The sequence below is a fragment of the Lactuca saligna genome, chromosome 1 (genome assembly GCF_052625555.1).
Source record: "Lactuca saligna cultivar CGN05327 chromosome 1, ASM5262555v1, whole genome shotgun sequence".
NCBI classification, from domain to species: domain Eukaryota; kingdom Viridiplantae; phylum Streptophyta; class Magnoliopsida; order Asterales; family Asteraceae; genus Lactuca; species Lactuca saligna.
The window spans coordinates 158,376,617-158,397,678 of NC_136417.1; the positions used below are offsets into that span (position 1 = coordinate 158,376,617).

The 21,062-nt window shown below is 39.6% G+C and overlaps 1 protein-coding gene across 1 annotated transcript; it reads left to right on the forward strand.

The window, feature by feature from the left end:
• The first annotated feature begins 9,877 nt into the window (after window positions 1-9,877).
• On the forward strand, window positions 9,878-11,360 carry LOC145045716 (phospholipase A1-II 1-like). Its single transcript, XM_078994042.1, has 2 exons — window positions 9,878-10,507; window positions 10,601-11,360. Exons 1-2 carry the CDS (start codon window positions 9,893-9,895, stop codon window positions 11,207-11,209), a joined length of 1,224 nt encoding a protein of 407 aa, XP_078850168.1. The 5' UTR covers window positions 9,878-9,892; the 3' UTR covers window positions 11,210-11,360.
• Window positions 11,361-21,062: the final 9,702 nt, after the last annotated feature.

A 21,062-nucleotide genomic window follows, 5' to 3' on the forward strand; every position in this document is an offset into this window, starting at 1 on the left:
AATTTCTTTCACTTTGCGAGTTCGCTTATTTAACACTCTATAAGCAACAGAATTGTGTGAATATCCCAAGAAAATCCCTTCATCAACTTTTGTTTGAAACTTCGAAAGATTATCCTTAAGATTCATTATGAAACACCTGCATCCAAAAACATGGAAAAATTTGACATTAGGTTTTCGATTATTGATGATTTCATAAGGAGTAGCATTAAACCGTCTATGAATGAATGATCGATTCTGAGTAAAGCAAGCAGTTGAAATGGCTTCGGCCCAAAGATATTGAGGTAAATTCGAATATGCCAACATTGTTCTTGCAGCTTCACATAATGAGCGATTTCTTCTCTCAACTACACCATTTTGTTGTGGTGTATATGAAAAATTATGTGAAATGCCTTTCTCCACTAGAAATGAATCAAGAACTCGATTTTTGAATTTAGTTCCATGATCACTTTTAATTTTTCGAACAGACTTCTTCAATGAAATTTCCATTTTCTTGATAAAATCAATTATCATTTGTGGAACTTCGGATTTTAACCTGAGAAAATAAACCCACGTAAATCTTGATAAATCATCCACAATAACTAGAATGTACCTTTTCTTGTTAAGGGTAACAACTGTCGAAGGACCACATAAATCAATATGCAAAAGTTCTAGGGGTTCAACTATCTTCGAATCTATTGTGATTGGATCACCTTGTTTGTGTTGTTTTCCTACTTCGCATGCTGCAAACAAACTGTCATTATCATATTTAAGAATGGGTAAACCTCTTACCAGATCTTGTACAACAAGTTTGTTGATGTTTCGAAAATTGAGATGTGATAACCTCCTGTGCCACAACCAGCTTGTATCGGCAGCAGCCTTCGAAAGTAAACACACAGCAGGTTTGCCAACAATTAGAACTATATCCAATGTAAACATATCACCTTTTCATTTTGATTTGAGTAAAACTTCTTTTGTCTCAACATTCGAAATGACACTTCCTTCTTCATTAAAAAGAACTTGATTTCCAGTGCCCACAACAAGTTGTGAAACACTTATCAAATTGTGTTGTAAACCTTCAACAAATGCAACTCGATTGATAATGAAAGTACCATTCGTTATCTTTCCATAACCCTTAACTTTACATTTCTAAGCTTCGAAAATCACACAAGTTTTCCTTCTTCCCAGTCATGTGACGTGAGCAACCACTATCGATATACCACTTGTTATCATATTGCTCGTCACAAAGTACCTGTGATTATTGAGAAAATTTAGGTACCCAAGACTTGTTAGGTCCATTCATATTAGGTTTATTTTTCAATTGCAAAGTACAACCATTAACCCAATCACAAACTTTTGTTTTGAAATTGTCAAAAAATTTAACATTTTCATTCAAAGGGTAAGATATATGAGTTTTTATTGTTTTCAAATTTTCACTGATTATACCCTTCGCATCTTGAGTTTGTGATGTTTCACTTTTCTCTTTTGTGATCGTCTGCCAAACTTTAATTGAAATGTTGGATTCTTTGGATGAAGAACTACCATTCGTTGAAGGATTTACATACATTTCATATGCCTCATGTATCTGTTCTTTCGAAAAATTACTTGATTGATACATTTTTCCCTTTCCTTCCAACCAATGATCAATATTTCTTTTAGTAGTTATACCTTTCGTTTTTGAGATTTTGTCAGCTTGCTTCTTCGGAAGATTATAACATTTTGCTGAACTTGGAACATAATCCACTTTTGGTTTTGAAAGATAAGACTCATGATAAGAAGTATTCATTTGTGATTTTGAAATCTGTTTTTCAACCTTTTTCTGAAAAAAATTTCCATTTGAAACTTTTCTTTATTTTGAAAAATTGATTGATGTCATATTTAATGACTCAATAGTTTGCCAAAAAATTGTTTTTCTTGCTTGACGTTTTGAAATATTAGTTTCCAATTTGTCAACTTTATCTTTATACTCTTTTGAATTCAATTTTATTGCTCTGTTGACTCCTTTAACCTCTGTTTTAACACCTTCTTGCTTCGTAAACACATTTGTATTCAATTCATATAAATTTGTCAAGTTTATCTTTATACTCTTTTGAATTCAATTCATATAAATTTGTCAAATATATATGAATTCTTTGTGAGATTGTTTTCAACTGTGTTTTGATTCGAAAAGAAACCTTCATTTGAAGTTTGCTTATTGTCTTCCTCAACCATATTTTAGAATTCAAGCTTTATATTTTCAACATTTCCTGTTGTTACGAAGACTTGGTTTGGAAACACAATATCATCAGTGCATTTGAAGATTGGATAAACAACAGTATTTGATTCAAGATAATGAGCACCTTTTTCACTAAGAATTTTCTCAAATTCTTGTGTATCCAAATAAACTTGATCAACAACCACTCGAGGAATTTCAATTTCTTTCGAACTTTGAATTGTCTTCGAATTTGTGTTTTCTTGCTCATTATCATTATCATCAGTTTGATTATCATGTATTTCCACAAACTCCATATCACAAACTTTTGAAGTTGAGGGATCATCAGTGTTAATTTTTATGAATAAATATTCACATTTTTCTTTCCCTTTAAAAGAATTTGCTACATTTATGACAGACAATTGAGAGCAATCTACATCTTCTAACTCACTAATTTCACTAATATTATCAGAATTATCTTCAATATCAACAAAATTAGTTTGACAATTAGATGTAGAATTTTCAGTCTTTTTCAAAATTCGAAGTTGTTCTGATTTAGTTAAGGTCTCATTTACAATTTTTACTAAATCATTCGCATCAAGATAATCTTCGACTATAGCAATTCCATATCTATATCTATCATCTGGAACTTTGTTAAATTCAGAAATTTCTTTTTCACAACCATATGAAACACTATCTACTTTAGTTCTTTCATATGCTAAAAATGGTAGCAATTTTCTGTGTTGTTCCTTACTTATCTCACTCGAATGATGTTATTGAGTTAATTTTCCATATAATCTTTTCGCAGAATTACAGAAAATATTTCTCTGTGCTAACAACAAGTTTATTTCCTTTGATAAATTCTCCCTATCCTCCATAATATTCGACACTTGCAATTCTAAATAATCAACCCTAGTGACTTTTGATTCTAACTTCTTTCTTGTCTCTAGTAATTGATCATTTAACTTTTTAGCTTCATTGTTGGCAGACACGAAAATTGAATCAAAGTAAGTAACAGTTTCATCAAAAGATACTAACTCAGAATTATACGGAGACACTGGAATATTAAAGGATTCAAGAAGATTACGTACCTTGGTAGTCATGGGCGACCTGTCGGTAGACTTCGATACGAAGCACTGCCCACGTACTTCGTAAGTCTCTTCTTCATCTGAATCTTTTTCAACTTTTGCATACATGGCCCCGTGTGTTGGATTCTTCATTTCTTCATCGTCTGACCCTGAGGACCATATTTGATATTTTCCATCCGATTCAGTTTCTCCATGAGCCACTAACGATAAATTCTTCATCTTCGACTTTACTTCCTCCAGTTTCTCAGTGTAGTACGCTTCATCCTTTGTTCTATTTTTCTTTTCCTCCTTCTTTTTCAACAAGAATCTACTGCAGAGTGATTTGCACCATAGCAATAATGGCAATTAATCCATGTATCACCTTTCAACATCTTCTTCATTTGTTCCATTTCACTCTTCGAATCCATCTTCACTTCTTTCTTCTTTTCATCCACTCTATTTTTGTTCTCATAACTACCCTTCAAATTTGATGACATGTTCTTTGGATTAAAAGGTTCCTTAAAAAATTTCTTTATTCTATTGTTTGAGTAAAATGCGACAGCCTCATCATCAGAATTCATCAGTAAACCTTCTTCTTCATCAGACTTCGATTTTTCATTCTCTCTTTCTGAAACCTTCGAAACAAGTGCCAATGGTCCACCAAGACTTGCTATCGCTTCCTCAGCTATTTCATTAACCTCATTTTCATGAGATATCAATTGATTGTACAAGTCATTCAAAGTTAAAGTATCAAAACTCTGTTGGTTTTTCACCATCATACTCACACTCCTCAACTCTTTTCGATGTCCCATTAGAAATATCAAGTTGTACTCCATTGATGACCTTATAATACCATAACGATTACAACAACAGATTAACTCGTTGAACCGATCATAGTATCCTTCAATGGATTCAGATTCTTTTTGTTTGAAATCTTTGAGTTCCACCAGGCATTGTTTCACATATGTGATCTTCGTCTTTTCACTTCCTTGGAATTTGTCTTTGAGATTGTGCTAGATTTCTTTAGCTGTTGTGCATTTTCTGACATAATTGTACACAATAGGAGGCAAGGCACGTCTTAATTCCCTCATGCATTTCTTCTCTAGTTGTTTTAAACGATAGGATTGATTGTCAACTTCCGAAGTACTTGAAGACACACCGATTGGCTGAACTGTTGCAGGTTGTTGATTTCTCCTGAAATGCACTTCCATAATTGTTCATCCGATCCATTTAAGTAATCTTGCATACGATCTGCCCAATGATCGTAATATTCTGGAATAAGCATCGGAACTTTTGTGGACGAACCAAGCCAATGAGAAAATGATGTCATGGAATTCAGATTGAATGACGCCATTGTTGTACGTACAAAAACTTCAAGATGATACGTAAACTTTGAGAATTTTGAAATCAAATTGTATATTTCAAATCGGAATCACACAACGAACACTCGATTCACAAATATATTCGCAGAATCAAATCCTAGATCTAGATCAAGAATAATTTTCACACACAAAAAGAACGGAAACTTTTTGAATCAAACAGTAGATTCAAAAATCTTTTGAACGTATGAGAATCAGATCACAGAAAGGATTCCTGCTCTGATACCGATTGAAGAGATTTGTAATCGAGTTTGAATCAATTCAAGTATAATATCAGAAAGAGTTATAACGATGAATACGAGAGTAAATAGAATATTTGTTCAACTCATATTATGCTTTTGAGTTTACAGTACACTGACTAAACTATAAAAACTGAGTGAAAGATGTCTCTCAAACACTTAGTACAGACCCCTATTTATAGGAGAACAAAAGCATAACAATACTAAGGACTAGACATCAAGACAACACTTTAATATGCCTTAGTACAAATAACATTACATCCAAAGACCCCTTCTTACGAAGATAAAATATACTTCATAACAATCTAACTGACTCTTCGACTATTACTACATTTAAGCCCTAACAGAAGCCACCAGAGTCTGATGGGACGCAAGATCCGATTGCTGCGATGAGGTGTATTTCTAATATCGAGGGATGCTTCTATACCTGCTCGAATCTGTAGCATCTGAGGGTTCAGTTTGCAATGAACCAACTTTGCTTGGGGGCGAAGGACTGGTGGAAGTTTGTGACGGCAGACTTCACTACGACAGGTCTTACCGTAGTGACCTCAGAGAGGTTCAACGTGATGTTTCAAGATGAGTATGTTCCCTCTGTGGAGAGGGAATGTTTAGCCTAGGAGTTCTTGTCCCTCAAGCAAGGAACTGAGTCTGTGATAGCAATTATGAGGATGTTTCACGAGAGGGCATTGTTTTTCCCTCAGAACGTGTCTTCTGAGTAGGCACGTATGAGCCGGTACTTGAGCATTTTGAAGAGGGATATTCGTGATTTTGTGGCGAACTCGTCATACCATACATTTGCTGAGCTCCAGGAAAATACCCGGAAGAGGGAGATCGAGCTGGAGACATAGGTCTGGGAGGAGGCTGAGTCTTAGAGGAGGGACAGATGACAGACACAGGCTTAGCCGGCTGCCAAGCGAGCAAAGCCCGTTGATTTGAGATCAGGAGGTCCGAAGGGCCGCACTTATGGGAAGTGCGGCAAGAGTCACAAGGGGGTGTGCAGAGCTGGGGTGTGTTACAAGCGTGCGAAGGAGGTGAATTATGCAAGGGATTGCCCCCAAAGGATTCTCTGTTTGCTTTCATTGCAACTAGACCAGCCATTGGAAGGCTGAATGCCCACAGCTGCTGCAGGGATCGGCACATAGATCTGCACCTTTTGCCCGAGCTACTGAGATCCATCCAACAAAGGCCGAGGCACCGAAGGCCTGCGGGAGAGCCTTCCAATTGACAGCGGAGGAGGTCTGCGCAACGCCCGATGTCGTGGCTGGTATGTATTCTTTCATCTATTTATTTTGAGTTTGAGATATTTTGCTTATAATATGGTATGCGTAGGTACTTTTCTTGTGAGTTCTTTACTTACTTTTGTGTTATTTGACTCGAGTGCAAGTCGATCTTTCGTATCTTTAGCATTTATTCATCATATCAGTATCTATCGAGAGGCTTTGAGTTAGCCTATTCGGGTTTCCATAGCTGATGAGTGAGTGGTATATGCTACTGAGGTGATTCGGGGATGTGTACTCAAGATCTTCAGTGTTGAGTTCCCGATAGATCTGGTCCTGATTGCGATGGGGGATGTGTGTGTCATCGTAGGCATAGATTGGTTGAACAGATTCAAAGTAGTTATCGGCTGCGAGCGATAGCTGGTGACCATACGAGACCGTAGTGGTGGATTAGTTACAGTGTACGGCAAGGGTACCTGGTATGGGTCAACATTTTGTTCGGCTGCTAGAGCGAGACAAAGTCTATAGCAGGGCTCTAGTGGGTTTGTGGCCTATGTGATAAATACACGAGTGGTTGTGGAGAGGCCAAGTTTGATTGATGATGTTCTGATAGTGCGTGAGTTCCCAAATGTTTTTACCGAGGAGTTGCCAGGTGTGCCTCCCGAGAGGCAGGTGGAGTTTCGCATCGATTTGGTTCCAGTGGCAGCGCCTATCACCAAGGCACCTTATTGCCTTGCACCACTAGAGATGCATGAGTTATCTTCGTAGCTTTAGGAACTGCTTAGAGAGGGGTTTATTAGACCGAGTAGCTCGTCGTGGGGAACGTCAATCCTTTTTGTGAAGAAAAAGAATGGTTCACACCGAATGTGCATTGATTACCGAGAGTTGAACAAGTTGACGGTCAAGAATCGTTATCCGTTGTTGAGCACCGATGATCAGTTTGATCAGTTGCAGGGAGCATCTTGGTTCTCCAAGATATATTTGAGGTCTAGATATCATTAGATGAGAGTGCGGGGTAAGGATATCCAGAAGACAACATTTAGGTTTCGTTATGGGCATTACGAGTTCGTGCTAATGCCTTTTGGGCTCGCCAATGCACCGACATCGTTCATTGATTTCCCCTGTAAACTCTAGCCCCATTGTTGAGTTTGAGTGTGTTTGTGATAGCTTGGAAGCTTTGGAAAGGAAAGAAGGTCCATTGAAGGGAAGGAAGATCCAGGAGTTAGCTTACATCAGTTCTTCATTTAGGTAATGAAGTTATGACCTTGTGCATTCCTCCATTATAACCTCCTTTATGCTTGATTATGCCTTCTTTGGAGCATTTTATGATTCAAAACTTGAGATATGGACTCTCCTTGGATGAAAACTTAAGATCTGGACTCTTATTTCATTCTAGAAGTGTAAAGTTTCAGTTAAGGTCATGATTGAAGTCCCTCTTGAGCTTGGAACCCCATTAAGAGCTTAGGGTTGGCATGTGAAGCCTTTAAAGCCATGTATGCACGTAATAAGCATGCCCTAGAAGCATGGATCTATGGTTTAGAGCCGCTACATGGCTCAAATTAGGCCGTATGGAAAAGGGATTGAATGGACTCAGCGAGTCATAAGCTTGACTCGATGAGTCACATAAAGATAGCCTTGGACTCTTCGAGTTGGATGAGCAACTCGGCGAGTCTGATGAAGATTGCCTTAGACTCGATGAGTTGTTCTACAACTCGGCGAGTCGGATGAGTTTATCCCGAGAAAAGAAGTGTTTGAGTGAATTGGTTTCTTTCCTTCGTAGTTACACGTAAAGTCAGCAACTCTATGTGTTCATATGGTCCCAAGGGCTCATATCTACGAGTTAGAGGCCCTGGAATGGATTAGAATTCGATTGCATGGAATCTGCGAGAGGGACTCGGTGAGTTTGCGCCCTAACTCGGCGAGTCCGGTCAACTGAAAGTTGACTTTGATAATGGGTAAATTAGTAATTTTACCCTGAGGGAATTTACGACTAACTGATCTAGTGTTTTTGGGATTTGTAGCCAGCCAGTTCCGGAGCAGCAATCAACCACTTTTAGAGTTAGCATATCAGCAGCCAACACTACGAGGTGAGTTTTCCTTCCAGTAAGAATGGGTCTACGGCCACAATGTTGGCCCGTCTAGTTAGTAGTCAGTTCTGGACTTTGGTCCGATGTAGTAGTTCAGTGTGCTTGATGTCTTTGTGATTCAAGCATGTCTTTGTGTTATGTGTTCCGGACTTTTGTCCGATGCAGTGTGCAGTATATGTGTTTATGCTAGTTTATATGTTTATGTTATGCTATGTTATGCTCAGTCAGTTTCCAGACTTCGGTCCGATGCAGGGGACAAGGTCCCAGTCAGTTCCGGATTTTGATCCGATGCAGTTAGTTCTAGACTTCGGTCCGATGCAGGGGACAAGGTCCCAGTCAGTTCTGGACTTTGGTCCGATGCAGTTTCTGGACATCGCTCTGATGCAGAGGGCAAGGTCCTGGTTAGTTCCGAACTTCGATCTGATGCAGTTTTCGGACTTCGGTCTGATGCAATATGTGTTCATATGATTGTATGGTATGTGGTAGTCTGGGGGAGCTCACTAAGCTTTGTGCTTACAATTTCAGTTTTGGTTTCAGGTATTTCCGCAAATAAAGGGAAGGGCTCGAGATGATGGCATTGCACACACCACAGCTTCAGCTTTTGTCTTGGGAGTTTATTTCATATACTATGATATGTTGTTACAATTTTTTTGTTATGACACCTTTATTATAACTTTTTGGGATATATGACGTACGATTTTATTATATATTATAGATCGTTGATAACCTTAATATTATTTAAACAAAAAATTTTGGGTCGTATTTTGGGTTGTTACAAATGTATTCTACTGGAATGTATAAAATGTTTCTTAAAAATAATATTTTTTCATAATGGATTAATTAGATTTTGATGTTTTTTTAACTATTCTTAGTTTTAATCTCTAAGAATATGTATGAATTTGTATTTAAGTTCGATGTATAAAAATATATTAGAATGTTGTTATTATTCAACCTCGGATTCAATAATTTTGTTATTTTTCAATAGTATTCTAACAGAATAAAATTCTGAAAGAACATCATTCTAACAAAAAAAATATTCTGACAAAATAAAATCGATTATTTTTACAAATTACGTTTGGATTAAAATTGAATTAATTAAAAAAATTTAGATTTTTAAAATTAGAAGAATTAATTATACCTAAAAATCCGAAAATTTCTTTTTATAATTGTAGTGAATTGTCCAAAATACCCTTTTGCTAAAATTTGTGTGATTATATGGTAGATGTTATCAGATTGTAATATCATAGACCCTCAGATCAATGACCTTTGATTTTATTCAATCGGATGGTTCAGATCTATACATTCTGGCATAGACCCTCAGATCAATGACCTTTGATTTTATTCAATCGGATAGTTCAGATCTATACATTCTGGCATATAATAATTACTAAAAACAAAATAACTAACCCTCTCTCTCTGTATGTATATATATATATATATATATATATATATATATATATATATATATATATATATATATATATATATATATATATATATATATATATATATATATATATGGTTAGTTATTTTAATAAGTGTTCTTTTTATGTTTACTCGGTTGCAATATTCACAAACAAACAATGTAGCCTATAAATAAGGCAAAGATTATTAGTTAAGGGAACACGTATATTATGTACTTACATTTCTTCACGTTCATAAACATAACAAACAACTATTCCCTCTTCACGTTTCATATGTCATGCATTTTGGTCTATAAATACGGCTTGAAACCAATGAAATTAGTTGCAGATTCAAAAGAAATGGGTGGAATCGCTAATAATTGGAAAATCTATAATGGAGTCACCCACTGGCTAGGATTATTAGACTCTCCCCCAAGCGACTTCCGCACCTACATCAACCACTACGGTGAAATGGCTGAAGCCACTTACGATGCTTACATTAAGACACCGCTCTCAAAAAACGCTGGAAACTGTCGTTTTTCTCGCAAAAATCTTTTCGACCGATGTGGGATTCTTCGTGGGCGCCCGTTGAACCAGTATAAAGTGACCAAGTACATATACGCCACATCTGCTGTCCCAGTTCCTGGTGCATTTGTCACGTCTTCGTCAACACAGGCTTGGAGCAAAAAGTCAAACTGGATAGGGTTTATCGCAGTGGCTACTGATGAAGGGAAGAAGGTGTTGGGAAGGCGAGATATTATGATTGTTTGGAGAGGAACAGTCAACCCTTCGGATATGGTTCATGATGCTGAGTTAGTGAAGGTTTCCGCTAAAAAAATATTTGGTGAAATGCATCTTGATAACCCGAAAGTACACATGGGCTGGTACTCCATCTACACTACTGCGGATCCGAATACACGTTACAATCAAACTAGTGCTCGAGACCAGGTAATGTATAATCCCCAAGAGTCCTTAATTATTTATTTTACATGTTCAGTATCATATCATTCGTGAAAAAGAAATTCATTTTGTTATGTTTAGGCGTTGGCTGAGGTGAAGAGACTAGTGAATGAATACAGGGAGGAGGAAACTAGCCTGACCATTACTGGGCACAGCATGGGTGCAGCAGTAGGGACACTAAACGCTATTGACATAGTCTTTAATGGAATCAACAAGCAAGCAGTTGTGCCACCAAGGGCTTGCCTAGTAACCATGTTCGCATTCGCCTGCCCAAAAGTAGGAGATGCCAACTTTCAAAAAGTATTCAATTCACAGACTAATCTTCATTGCCTACGCATTAATAATGCGCTAGATATAGTTCCGAAGTATCCTATGGTAGGGTATTCGGATGTTGGGCACGAGTTGGGAATTGATACCACAAAGTCTACTTACTTGAAGAGTGTTGGGGATCCCGTGAGTTGGCATAGCATGGAGGGTTACATGCATGGTGTTGCAGGTACACAAGGTATCAAGGGAGGGTTTAAGATGGAGATTAATCGTGATCTTGCTCTTATAAACAAGTTTTCAGGTACTTTAAAGGATGAATATGGTATACCTAGTACTTGGTGGACTGAGAAGCATAATGGGATGGTTCAAAATGATAATGGATTTTGGGAATTGAACGATCGTGAAGTAGATGACGATCAGTGAGACCGATGGCAGAATTTTATTCAATCCTATTATGTTGACGTGTGTTGGGTTTGTTGTTTGAAATTGTCCTTTACTTGTTTTTATGTTGTGCGTACTTATAATGTGTTTCTTGTTGTCGTATTTATGAGATGAATTGTATCGATGTTGGTTAATGGACTGTGGGGGTGAACCTTAAACCTTTAGACTTTATGAATATCTCAACTTCCCCATATCCGGTGATTTGTATGATGCATTTATTTATTACAATAATATTTTAATGTTTGAAGTTGCTGTCTAAGTACATAAAATGTTTGTACATAGTGTAGGTATACCACGTTTGCAATTACTGTCTAAATACATAAAATGTTTGTATCGTAGTATGGGTATACCACCTGATATTACTTTGATGCCTAATGTATGAACTCAAAAAAGAAGATGAAACAAACAAGAATTAAGAATTATTTGGTTAACTTTATTGTCGAAAAAATTAACTTAAAAACTCTAAATATCAATCTTATCTTATTTATACTAATCAAAGCAGTAACCTAGACCAATATGTAATACGGATCCCTCCGTTCTAAACTTATTGTCCACAGACAAAAAACACACATTAAGGAAACATTAATTATCACTAACTTTATACAATAAAATGATAATTTTGTTAATATTTTCTATTTAATGTTCCATTAAATGCTTAGTTGGTTAAGTAATAATGATAAATTATTTTGGTAAAAATGTTATCGGACAATCTCGTATACGCCATTCCTAAACAACTAAATATCGTATTTGCCCGACCAAAATTCTAAATATCGTATTTGCCATTGTTATGGTTTTTTAATATCATAAATACCCAAATCTATTTTTTTTTATTGATTTATAATCTTTTTACAATTTTAAAATCATTTAAGCTAAAAAAACATTTGAAATAGATAATTTTGTGCTTGCTCCTCAATTCCAAAATTCACACCCACGTGAAAAGAAAGAAATCGCAGATTCGCGTCGTGCTTCATCAATTAGCTTCCCTTGCATCTTCGTCGATCAACAATCACGCACACAATCCTTCCGATCGCCGATCAGCAATCCCACGTCAAACATCGTTGTTGCCTTGTCGCCTATTCACTGCTGCAATTGGCTGCAAGTTATTTTTGGCTTTCTTTGTATACTGAACATTCAATTCATGATTATATGCATGATAAACCAAAGCCAACCTTATTCCTATTTTCCCTTTCTTTAATTTCGTTTTCGATGTTTCTTAATATTGGAATGTAAATATTGTACATATGCATTAACCTAATTTTAGCCCATGGGCCCGGAGGGTTTCAAATGTCTAGGGATCCTGCCTCTTCATATACCCTGACATCTTCTTGTAATAAGTGTACAATTAACAAGGTTACTTTCACCCTAAATCTATTTTCTAGTTTACATGGTATCAGAGACTGGTTTAGCGTTAGAGGGTTTTTTGCATTGAGAGATTACTGTTCACGAAGTATTGTTCGTCAGTACTGTTCATCAGTGTTCCAGCACCTTGTGAGCGCACCATTTTCTGATTATGGCATCCTGTGAGTACTGTTCTCTTTTCTTATTTGTTTCTAGTTCGTAAAGATGTCCGGAGAAGACAAATCATCTAGCAGCAGTGGTCCACGAGTACCTGAGTTGCTTCCGGTAATTGCTAGACTCACCGACAACAAAGTTAATGGCTCCAATTTCTTTTAGTGGATCAAAATTATTCAGATATAGCTCCGAAGCATAGGAATGGCTTCTAATCTCACATCTGATCCCCCCAAAGGTGATGGTTCTGATTTGTAGCTACAAAGTGATGCCTGTTTGTATTTGCATATTGTCAATACTATCGAGCCTTCTGTCTCTTGTCTGGTTAGTCACTGTGAATATGTGAAAGAACTTTTGGACTATCTTACCTTCTTATATTCTGGACAAAGTAACATTTCACGAATCTATAGTGTTTGTAAGTCCTTTCATAATGGGGAACAACAAGATTAATCACTCACCACTTATGTCATGGAATTTAAGAAAGTATATGAGGAGCTTAACTCTCTTCATCCCTTGAGTGTTGATGTCCAAGCCGTGCAGACTCAGAGAGAACAAGTGGCTGTAATCAGTTTCTTGACTGGTTTGCGACCGGAATTCGACTATATCAGATCTTAGTTTTTTGAATGAATTCACCATTCATTCCATTCAAGAAACATTTTCCCGTGTTCTTCGAAATGAGAATATTCAGTCTCCACAACTTTCTGATCATAATAGTGCGTTGGTTAGTCGAGGAGGATTTCATGGTGGCTCCCGAGGAGGATCTTGTGGGGGGTCACAGAGGGGGTTCTAGAGGTGGTTATAGTGACCGAACTACAGAATCACGGGTTGCTATCTCAACTTTTGATGATGTTGAGTGTTATTATTGTCTTGATTTTGGTTACACCAAACGCACTTGTAAGAAGCTCTTGTCTAGAAATCAGAAAAGCTCATCAAGAAATGTTACTTCTGCGTCAGACAACACTATTACCATACCCATAGAAGAATATGCACACCTTTTAAAGACTAAGAATTCCACTGGTCCAACAGCTGCATTTGCTGAAAAAGCTAATCCTAATACATGCCTATTATCTTTTGCCTCAAAATGTGTAATCGATTCAGGTGCCTCAGATCACATGATAGGTAATCCTACCCTATTCTCTAGCCTTGATAAACACACATCTTCATCTCATGTCACGATCACTGATAAGTCTACCCCACATGTTCTTGGTTCTGGCACTATTAAACTAACGCCATCTGTTTCCTTATCCTCTATATTGAGTCTACCAAATTTCTCGTTCAATTTGTTATCAGTCAGCAAAATTACCCGTGCTTTAAACTGTTGTGTCTCATTCTTTCCTAATTATTGTGTCTTTCAGGATCTGTCGACAAAGAAGATTATTGGTAGAGGACGGGAATCTGATGGCCTATACATATTCGAACATCCAACACCTTACTCTTTGGCATCATCCACTTCATCCCCATTTGAAGTTCATCGTCGATTAGGTCATCATTCTCTGCAGAATCTAAAGAAGTTGTGTCCTGAGTTTTCTTATTTAACATCTTTACAGTGTGAGTCATGTCAATTTGCTAAACACCAACGTATTCATTTTAGTCCAACAGTTAATAAGCGAGTTTCATCCACATTTGAGTTAGTCCATTCTGATGTTTGGGGACCATGCCCTGTTACTTCAATACTTGGGTTTAAATATTTTGTTACGTTTGTTGATGATTATTCACGTACTACTTGGCTTTATTTTATGAAAAATCGATCTAAAGTGTTTACACATTTTTGTTCATTCTATGCTGAGATTAAATCACAATTTAAAACCGCCATCCAAACCCTTCGTAGTGATAACGCAAAAGAATATTTTTCTCAAACATTTTAGTCTTACATGCTTCAAAATGGTATTCTTCATGAGTCTTCCTATGTTGACACATCAACCCAAAATGTGGTTCGAAAAAATCGTCATCTTTTAGAGGTGGCTCGGGCTCTTCTATTTCACATGTCTATTCCTAAAACTTATTGGGCTGATGTGCTTTCTACTACTTGTTTTCTCATTAATAGAATGCCTTCTGTCGTCTTGGATGGTATGAGTCCACTGTCGGTTCTATTTCATACAAAGTCAATGTGTAACGACCATAAAATTCAAGCCAATTTAAACTTTTCAAAAACAACCCAATTTCATAAAGTTATTACAAAAAGGTTTTCAATACATTTATTATCAAAATATTTTCCCAGAACACACCATGAACACATAAAACATGAGGAGCGGTACGATCATGCCTTTGCCTTGCCACGGTCTCCTAAAGTACCTGAATCATTTTAAACCACAACTGTAAGCCCGAAAGCTTAGTGAGATACCCCCAAAATACCAACCACATATACCATACACATAACATGCCATATCATAACAGAACATAGAACAACCATGCACTTTGGGTCTACTGTGTGATTGGTCCGCCGCACCGGGCATTCAGTCCACCTGGTCCACCCTCCGAGTCTAGCCATATCCATCGAGTCTGCAGTGTGGTTAGTCCACCCGCACCGGGCCTTCAACCCACCTGGTCCACTCTCTGAGTCTACTGTATGATTGGTCCGCCCACACGGGGCCTTCAGTCGGCCTGGTCCACTCTCCGAGCCTCGGCACGTCTGGTTCGCCCTCGTGGGGCCAACAGCCTATCCGGACCGCTTGTTGGGCCTTTGGGATATCCGATCCGCCCTGGATATGTTGGCCTACAGCACAAAGCAGGACCCACCTCAACCTAACCCCAGTTAACCACCCATGTGCACATAAACATGTAAGCACATAACAATTAATAATCAGTTAACTGATCTAGCAGATCACATATATAGCATACTCTAAACAGGATACCGACCTAACCGGTCACTAACATACACCATCATAACTAACAGGATGCAAACATAGCAAATCAATAACACAACAACAACACCCGGATTACAATCCGATAAAGGTCCAACCTTGGTGCCTTAGACCCTGTCGATATAGTGAGGATAACTTACCTCGCAACTGTCGAAACTCTGAACTAAAAAGCAAACTCCCGAATCACCGACTCACTGAAAATCCATAACTAGCCAACATAGCAGAAATAACCATTAGATCAATCACATTATCCTTCTAAGGGTAAATTGACCAATTAACCTTAACTCAATCTGGTCCTAGAATAAGACCCATAATCAATAAGAAAGGCCCAACAATAGGTAAGCTCTCAAGCCCACTACTGGCCCATTAATAGCCCAATTTGCTACATTGGGCCTAATCCCTTAACGGGCCTCATCGTAAGCCCATAATATATTCCTTGGTCGATATAATATGATTTCTGATGGCCCACTAAGGCCCAAATACCCAAACATGCCCCAAACCGCATCCCAAAAATCATGATCCATACAGATAGATTACGTGGGGGCGTACTTCAATGTACGCTTAGCGTACCAGCTCTATGGCGAGTATGCTGGGCGTACCTGTACGTACGTTCAATGTAGTGCTTTGTTAATTCATTTCCTCATTAAGTGCTTACTACTCCATTCCAAGGGCTACAAACTCAAATCCAAGTCTTATTTTACGACTTAAACCATAAAGTCACTAACTTGGTGATTGAATATGGCTCAAACCAACTTAAACATACAAAATGATCTTCTACATCCAAGAGGACTAGATCTCATGCATGGGCTTAATAAAACCCCAAAGGTTGGAACTTTACTCCTTATGGGACTCATATGACTCTAAGGGAGACAACCCTGGTCTTAGAAACGAGCTTAACCCACCAAGACCCAAACTTGGGACCAAACAGATCCATAAACTTGAACTAGAGGAGATCTAAGAGATTAATCATCAAGATCAAGACATTTTACCTTGCAGTGGTCCGAAATGAAGCACTTAACCTAGATCTACAAGATCTAGCTTCAAAGGTTCCTCCTTGCCTACCTTCTTTTCCTTGTTTCCAAGCTTTAACCCACCAAAATGGGTTCTCCAAGGTCAAACACACCCAACAATGGAGGTGGGATGGATCTCTAGGGTTTTTGAGGGTAAGAGAGTGTTTATGGAGGCTAGGGTGAGAACCATTACGTTCCTTTTATAGTGCTTAACCCAAAAAATAGGGTTTTGAGACTCTGAGCGTACATTGGGTGTACTCCTTGTATGTTGGGCGTACGCCTTGAACACCCGCATCCAACTTGCCCCATTACGCTGGGTGTAACCCAACTTACGCTGGGTGTAACCCAGCTTACGCTGGGCGTACCCACGCATGTCCCATCTTGCATGCATGGTCTTTTTCTTCACTTTTTCCCATTATGGTCCATAAATGTCAATATCTTTAAAGCATCATAACTCCTTCATTCTAGATCTGATTCTGTTGAACTTTATATCCACGGAAAGGTGGCGAGAAGATCTTCGCTTCTAGCAGCGTAGCCCGATCCGAAACCTTCCCGAATAATAACCCATCGCTCATGAAAGATCGAAATGCCCTTACTCTTGATCTCAGGAACCTATCAATAGATATTTTAAGAATGGGGTGTTACAATTCTCCCCTACTTAAATTAGGCTTCGTCCTCGAAGCCTACTGCAACATACACAATAGAACAACCCTTACACTCTAGATTCCGATTTACCCATCAACTCAGGTTCTTGCAAACTTACTATTGCGTCTTCTCTATCATGGTCTCTAGGCTCTTGGTCTCCAACAAAAGTCTTTTATACCGTCTTCAGCATCGGTCCAAACTACTCCCGAGTTTGTTAACCTGCTATCTCACCTTCCTGTATTTCAAATCTCTACTCTGGAGACACTAACCTCCTCTTTTTCCAAGGAGACTGAAATTATGTCTGAGCATCACTCATAATTGCCACTACCTCGACGAGCAGTCAACCAGCAGATGCTTCCGTATATCTGGTACAATCCAGTGCCTCATACTAATGACTGATGCACAACGATCATCCATTTACTCCACTTCCTCCCCTAACGGAGGACCCACGCTCCTTACGGAGCTACATACCTTTTCCTTTCCAGGAAATTCACCTGACAACTCTTACGTGCCTGTGCGTGCCACTGAGCTGAACTCTACTCTACACTATCCATGTAGCAACAGCTATTCCCGATCTTCACCTACTCTGACTTTACCCACAAGGAATCCCGAGTCCATGCTGTAACAACGCAAATTTTCAAATAAATTTTTCATTTAAAATAAAGTGATTTCATTCAACCAAAAGTATTTATTCCATGTTCCATATCAAATACATATATAAAAATCCCCAAGATCTCAAATAGCAGCAGTGTGTATGCATCATGCCGGCGCCTTCCCACGGTCCTTGCTAGTACCTGAAACACATACATAACAACTTGTAAGCATAAATGCTTAGTGAGTTCCCCAGTATACGACTTACACATATACGCCTTTCCAGGCCCTGACCTTCCGGTCCACAACACTTCGCCTTCCGGCCCGTAACATAACCGCCTTCCGGCCCATAACATATTGCCTTCCGGCCCGTATCATATTGCCTTCCGACCCACAGTATATTGCCTTCCGGCCCATAACATTTGCAACATATAATACATTTAATATAACACACATAGCACATATATCATACATCATACCTGACCTTTCTGTCACATAACATATCGCCTTTCGGACCGTATAAACATACATATCATGCATAGCAACTACCTTTCTATTTATAGCATAAATAACACATATCATATACGACCTTCCGGTCTCACAGTCAAACCCTTCCGGGTGAGGTATAGTGAGAAGACTCACCTCGTGGTAATGTAAGCTATCAACTCTTGAAACTACTCGCACTCGATCCGCCGATCTGCAGACTCCCTATAATACCATATACCCTTATTAATACTCTTATTATTCAAGACAACTGACCCTAAGAATTTACATGCAGGTCAACTCTGGTCAACGGTCAACTTGTCCGGACTCATCGAGTGCAAAGGCGACTCAGCGAGTCTAGACGTCCTCCCCATCTTTCCCTGTTGTCCCCTTTCTACTCGTCGAGTATCCCTCTTGACTCGACGAGATCCTCGTGGAAGAATCGCGGGGCCACCCCGACTCCACTCACTGAGTCTAATGAACAACTCGGCGAGTCCCAGTAAAACTTCAAGCTACTCGCCGAGCCTGAAGAACAACTCGGTGAGTCCTAGTGAATCTTCAAGCTACACGCCGAGTCTGATCATTGGAATCGGCGAGTCCATGCCATGCAGTCGATCAACTGCTTCCTGAAATATGCATGGTCCCAAAATATGCAATCATGGGACTTTCTGGACCTCTAAACATCCTATTACTGGGGTATAAACGCTTGGGTAACAACATTGTAATCTATCTAATCACCAAATGGGTTTCATAAACCCTAGATTCGTGTACACATCAAAACAACAGAAATGGTCCGAGTATTACCTGAAACGCACTCTCTGTGTCTCCAAACCTCAGGACTCGATCCTCTTTGATATTCCTTTGGCCACCACTCTTCTTCTTCTTGCCTAACAATTCCTCAAAGTTCCAATAGCTTTCCCTCCTGCTCTAGACGTCCACAAACGATTAGGGTTCTTCTCAATCGGCCAAAAGACGAACAATGACGGCATAAGAGGCGTTATATACGATCCAAACCAAACGGCTAGGGTTTCTGCTGAACAGCGTCGACTCGCCGAGTCCATATCTGGACTCGTCGAGTCCAGTCGCGAACCCGCGACCAAGCCTGTGGTCCTACTCGGCGAGTCAGGCACCAACTCGCCGAGTCCCTTCCTAAAATGCTCCAAAAATAGTTTTAAAGCAATACCTGGAATTCCGGGCTGTTACAACTCTCCCCCACTAGAACTAGACTTCGCCCTCGAAGTCTCACTCTGCGAATAACTCCGGATGTTGCTCCCGCATCTCACGCTCCGGCTCCCAAGTCATCTCCGATCCTTTCCGATGTTGCCACTGAACCAACACCAAAGGTACTTCCTTGTTCCGCAGAACCTTGATCTTCCGATCCCTGATAGCTACTGGTCTCTCAGCGTAATTCAGGCTCGCATCCACCTGAATATCCTCTAACGGAACCACTGCCGATTCATCGGCTATACACTTCCTCAACTGTGATACGTGAAAGGTATTGTGGATTTGTCCCAACTCTGCTGGCAACTCCAACCGACAAGCTACCCGACCTACCCTTGCAATTACACGAAATGGACCTATGAACCGGGGCCCCAACTTGCCCCTCTTTCTGAACCGGATCACTCCCTTCTAGGGAGAAACCTTCAGGAGAACGAAGTCGCCAACCTGAAATTCCAACTCGGACCGGCGTCTGTCTGCATAACTCTTCTGTCGGCTCTAGGCGGTCAATAACCTCTGCCTAACCTGCTGAATCTGCTTTTTCGTCTGGAGTACGATCTCTGTACTGCCCATCACTCTCTGTCCCACCTCTCCCCAGCAAATGGGAGTCCGACACCTCCTACCATACAACAACTCAAAAGGTGGCATACCAATGCTCGAATGATGGCTGTTGTTGTAGGAAAACTCAGCCAAGGGTAAATGCGCATCCCAGCTACCCCCGAAGTCTAACACACACGCTCTAAGCATGTCTTCCAGTGTCTGAATCGTCCGCTCGCTTTGACCGTCTGTCTGGGGATGATATGCGGTACTAAAACGCAGTTTAGTACCCAGCTCCTCATGGAATTTCTTCCAGAACCTGGAAGTGAAACGTACATCACGGTCTGAAACAATCGAGATCGGCACTCCATGCCGAGATACTACCTCTCTCACATATAGCTCCGCTAACTTCTCCGCTGATGAACTCTCGCTAATGGCAAGGAAGTGTGCACTCTTTGTCAATCTATCCACAATCACCCAAATTGCATCGACTCCCCTGGCCGTTCTCGGCAATTTGGTGATGAAATCCATAGTAATCTGTTCCCACTTCCACTCAGGAATCTCCAAGGGCTGCAACTTACCATGCGGTCTCTGGTGCTCGGCCTTAACCCTACGGCAAGTCAAACACCTCTCAACGAACCAAGCGACGTCTCTCTCTTCATGCAAGGCCACCAATATTCCTTCCTCAAGTCCAAATACATCTTCGTAGCACCGGGATGGATCGAGAATTTCGATCTATGAGCCTCCTCCATCAAAGTAGTACGCGTACCGCCCACGAATGGTACCCAAATCCGACCGTGAAACGTCAGAAGTCCTCGTCCATCCTTAACGAACTCAGAAATTAACCCAACGACCCGCTCCTTCTTCTGCATCTCGGATCTCACAACCTCGGCCTGTGCCCCACGAATAGCATCCAATACCGGCGTCATCACCGTCAGTCTCAGACATACATCTCGCAATGGAGTGCTCTCCGCCCTACGG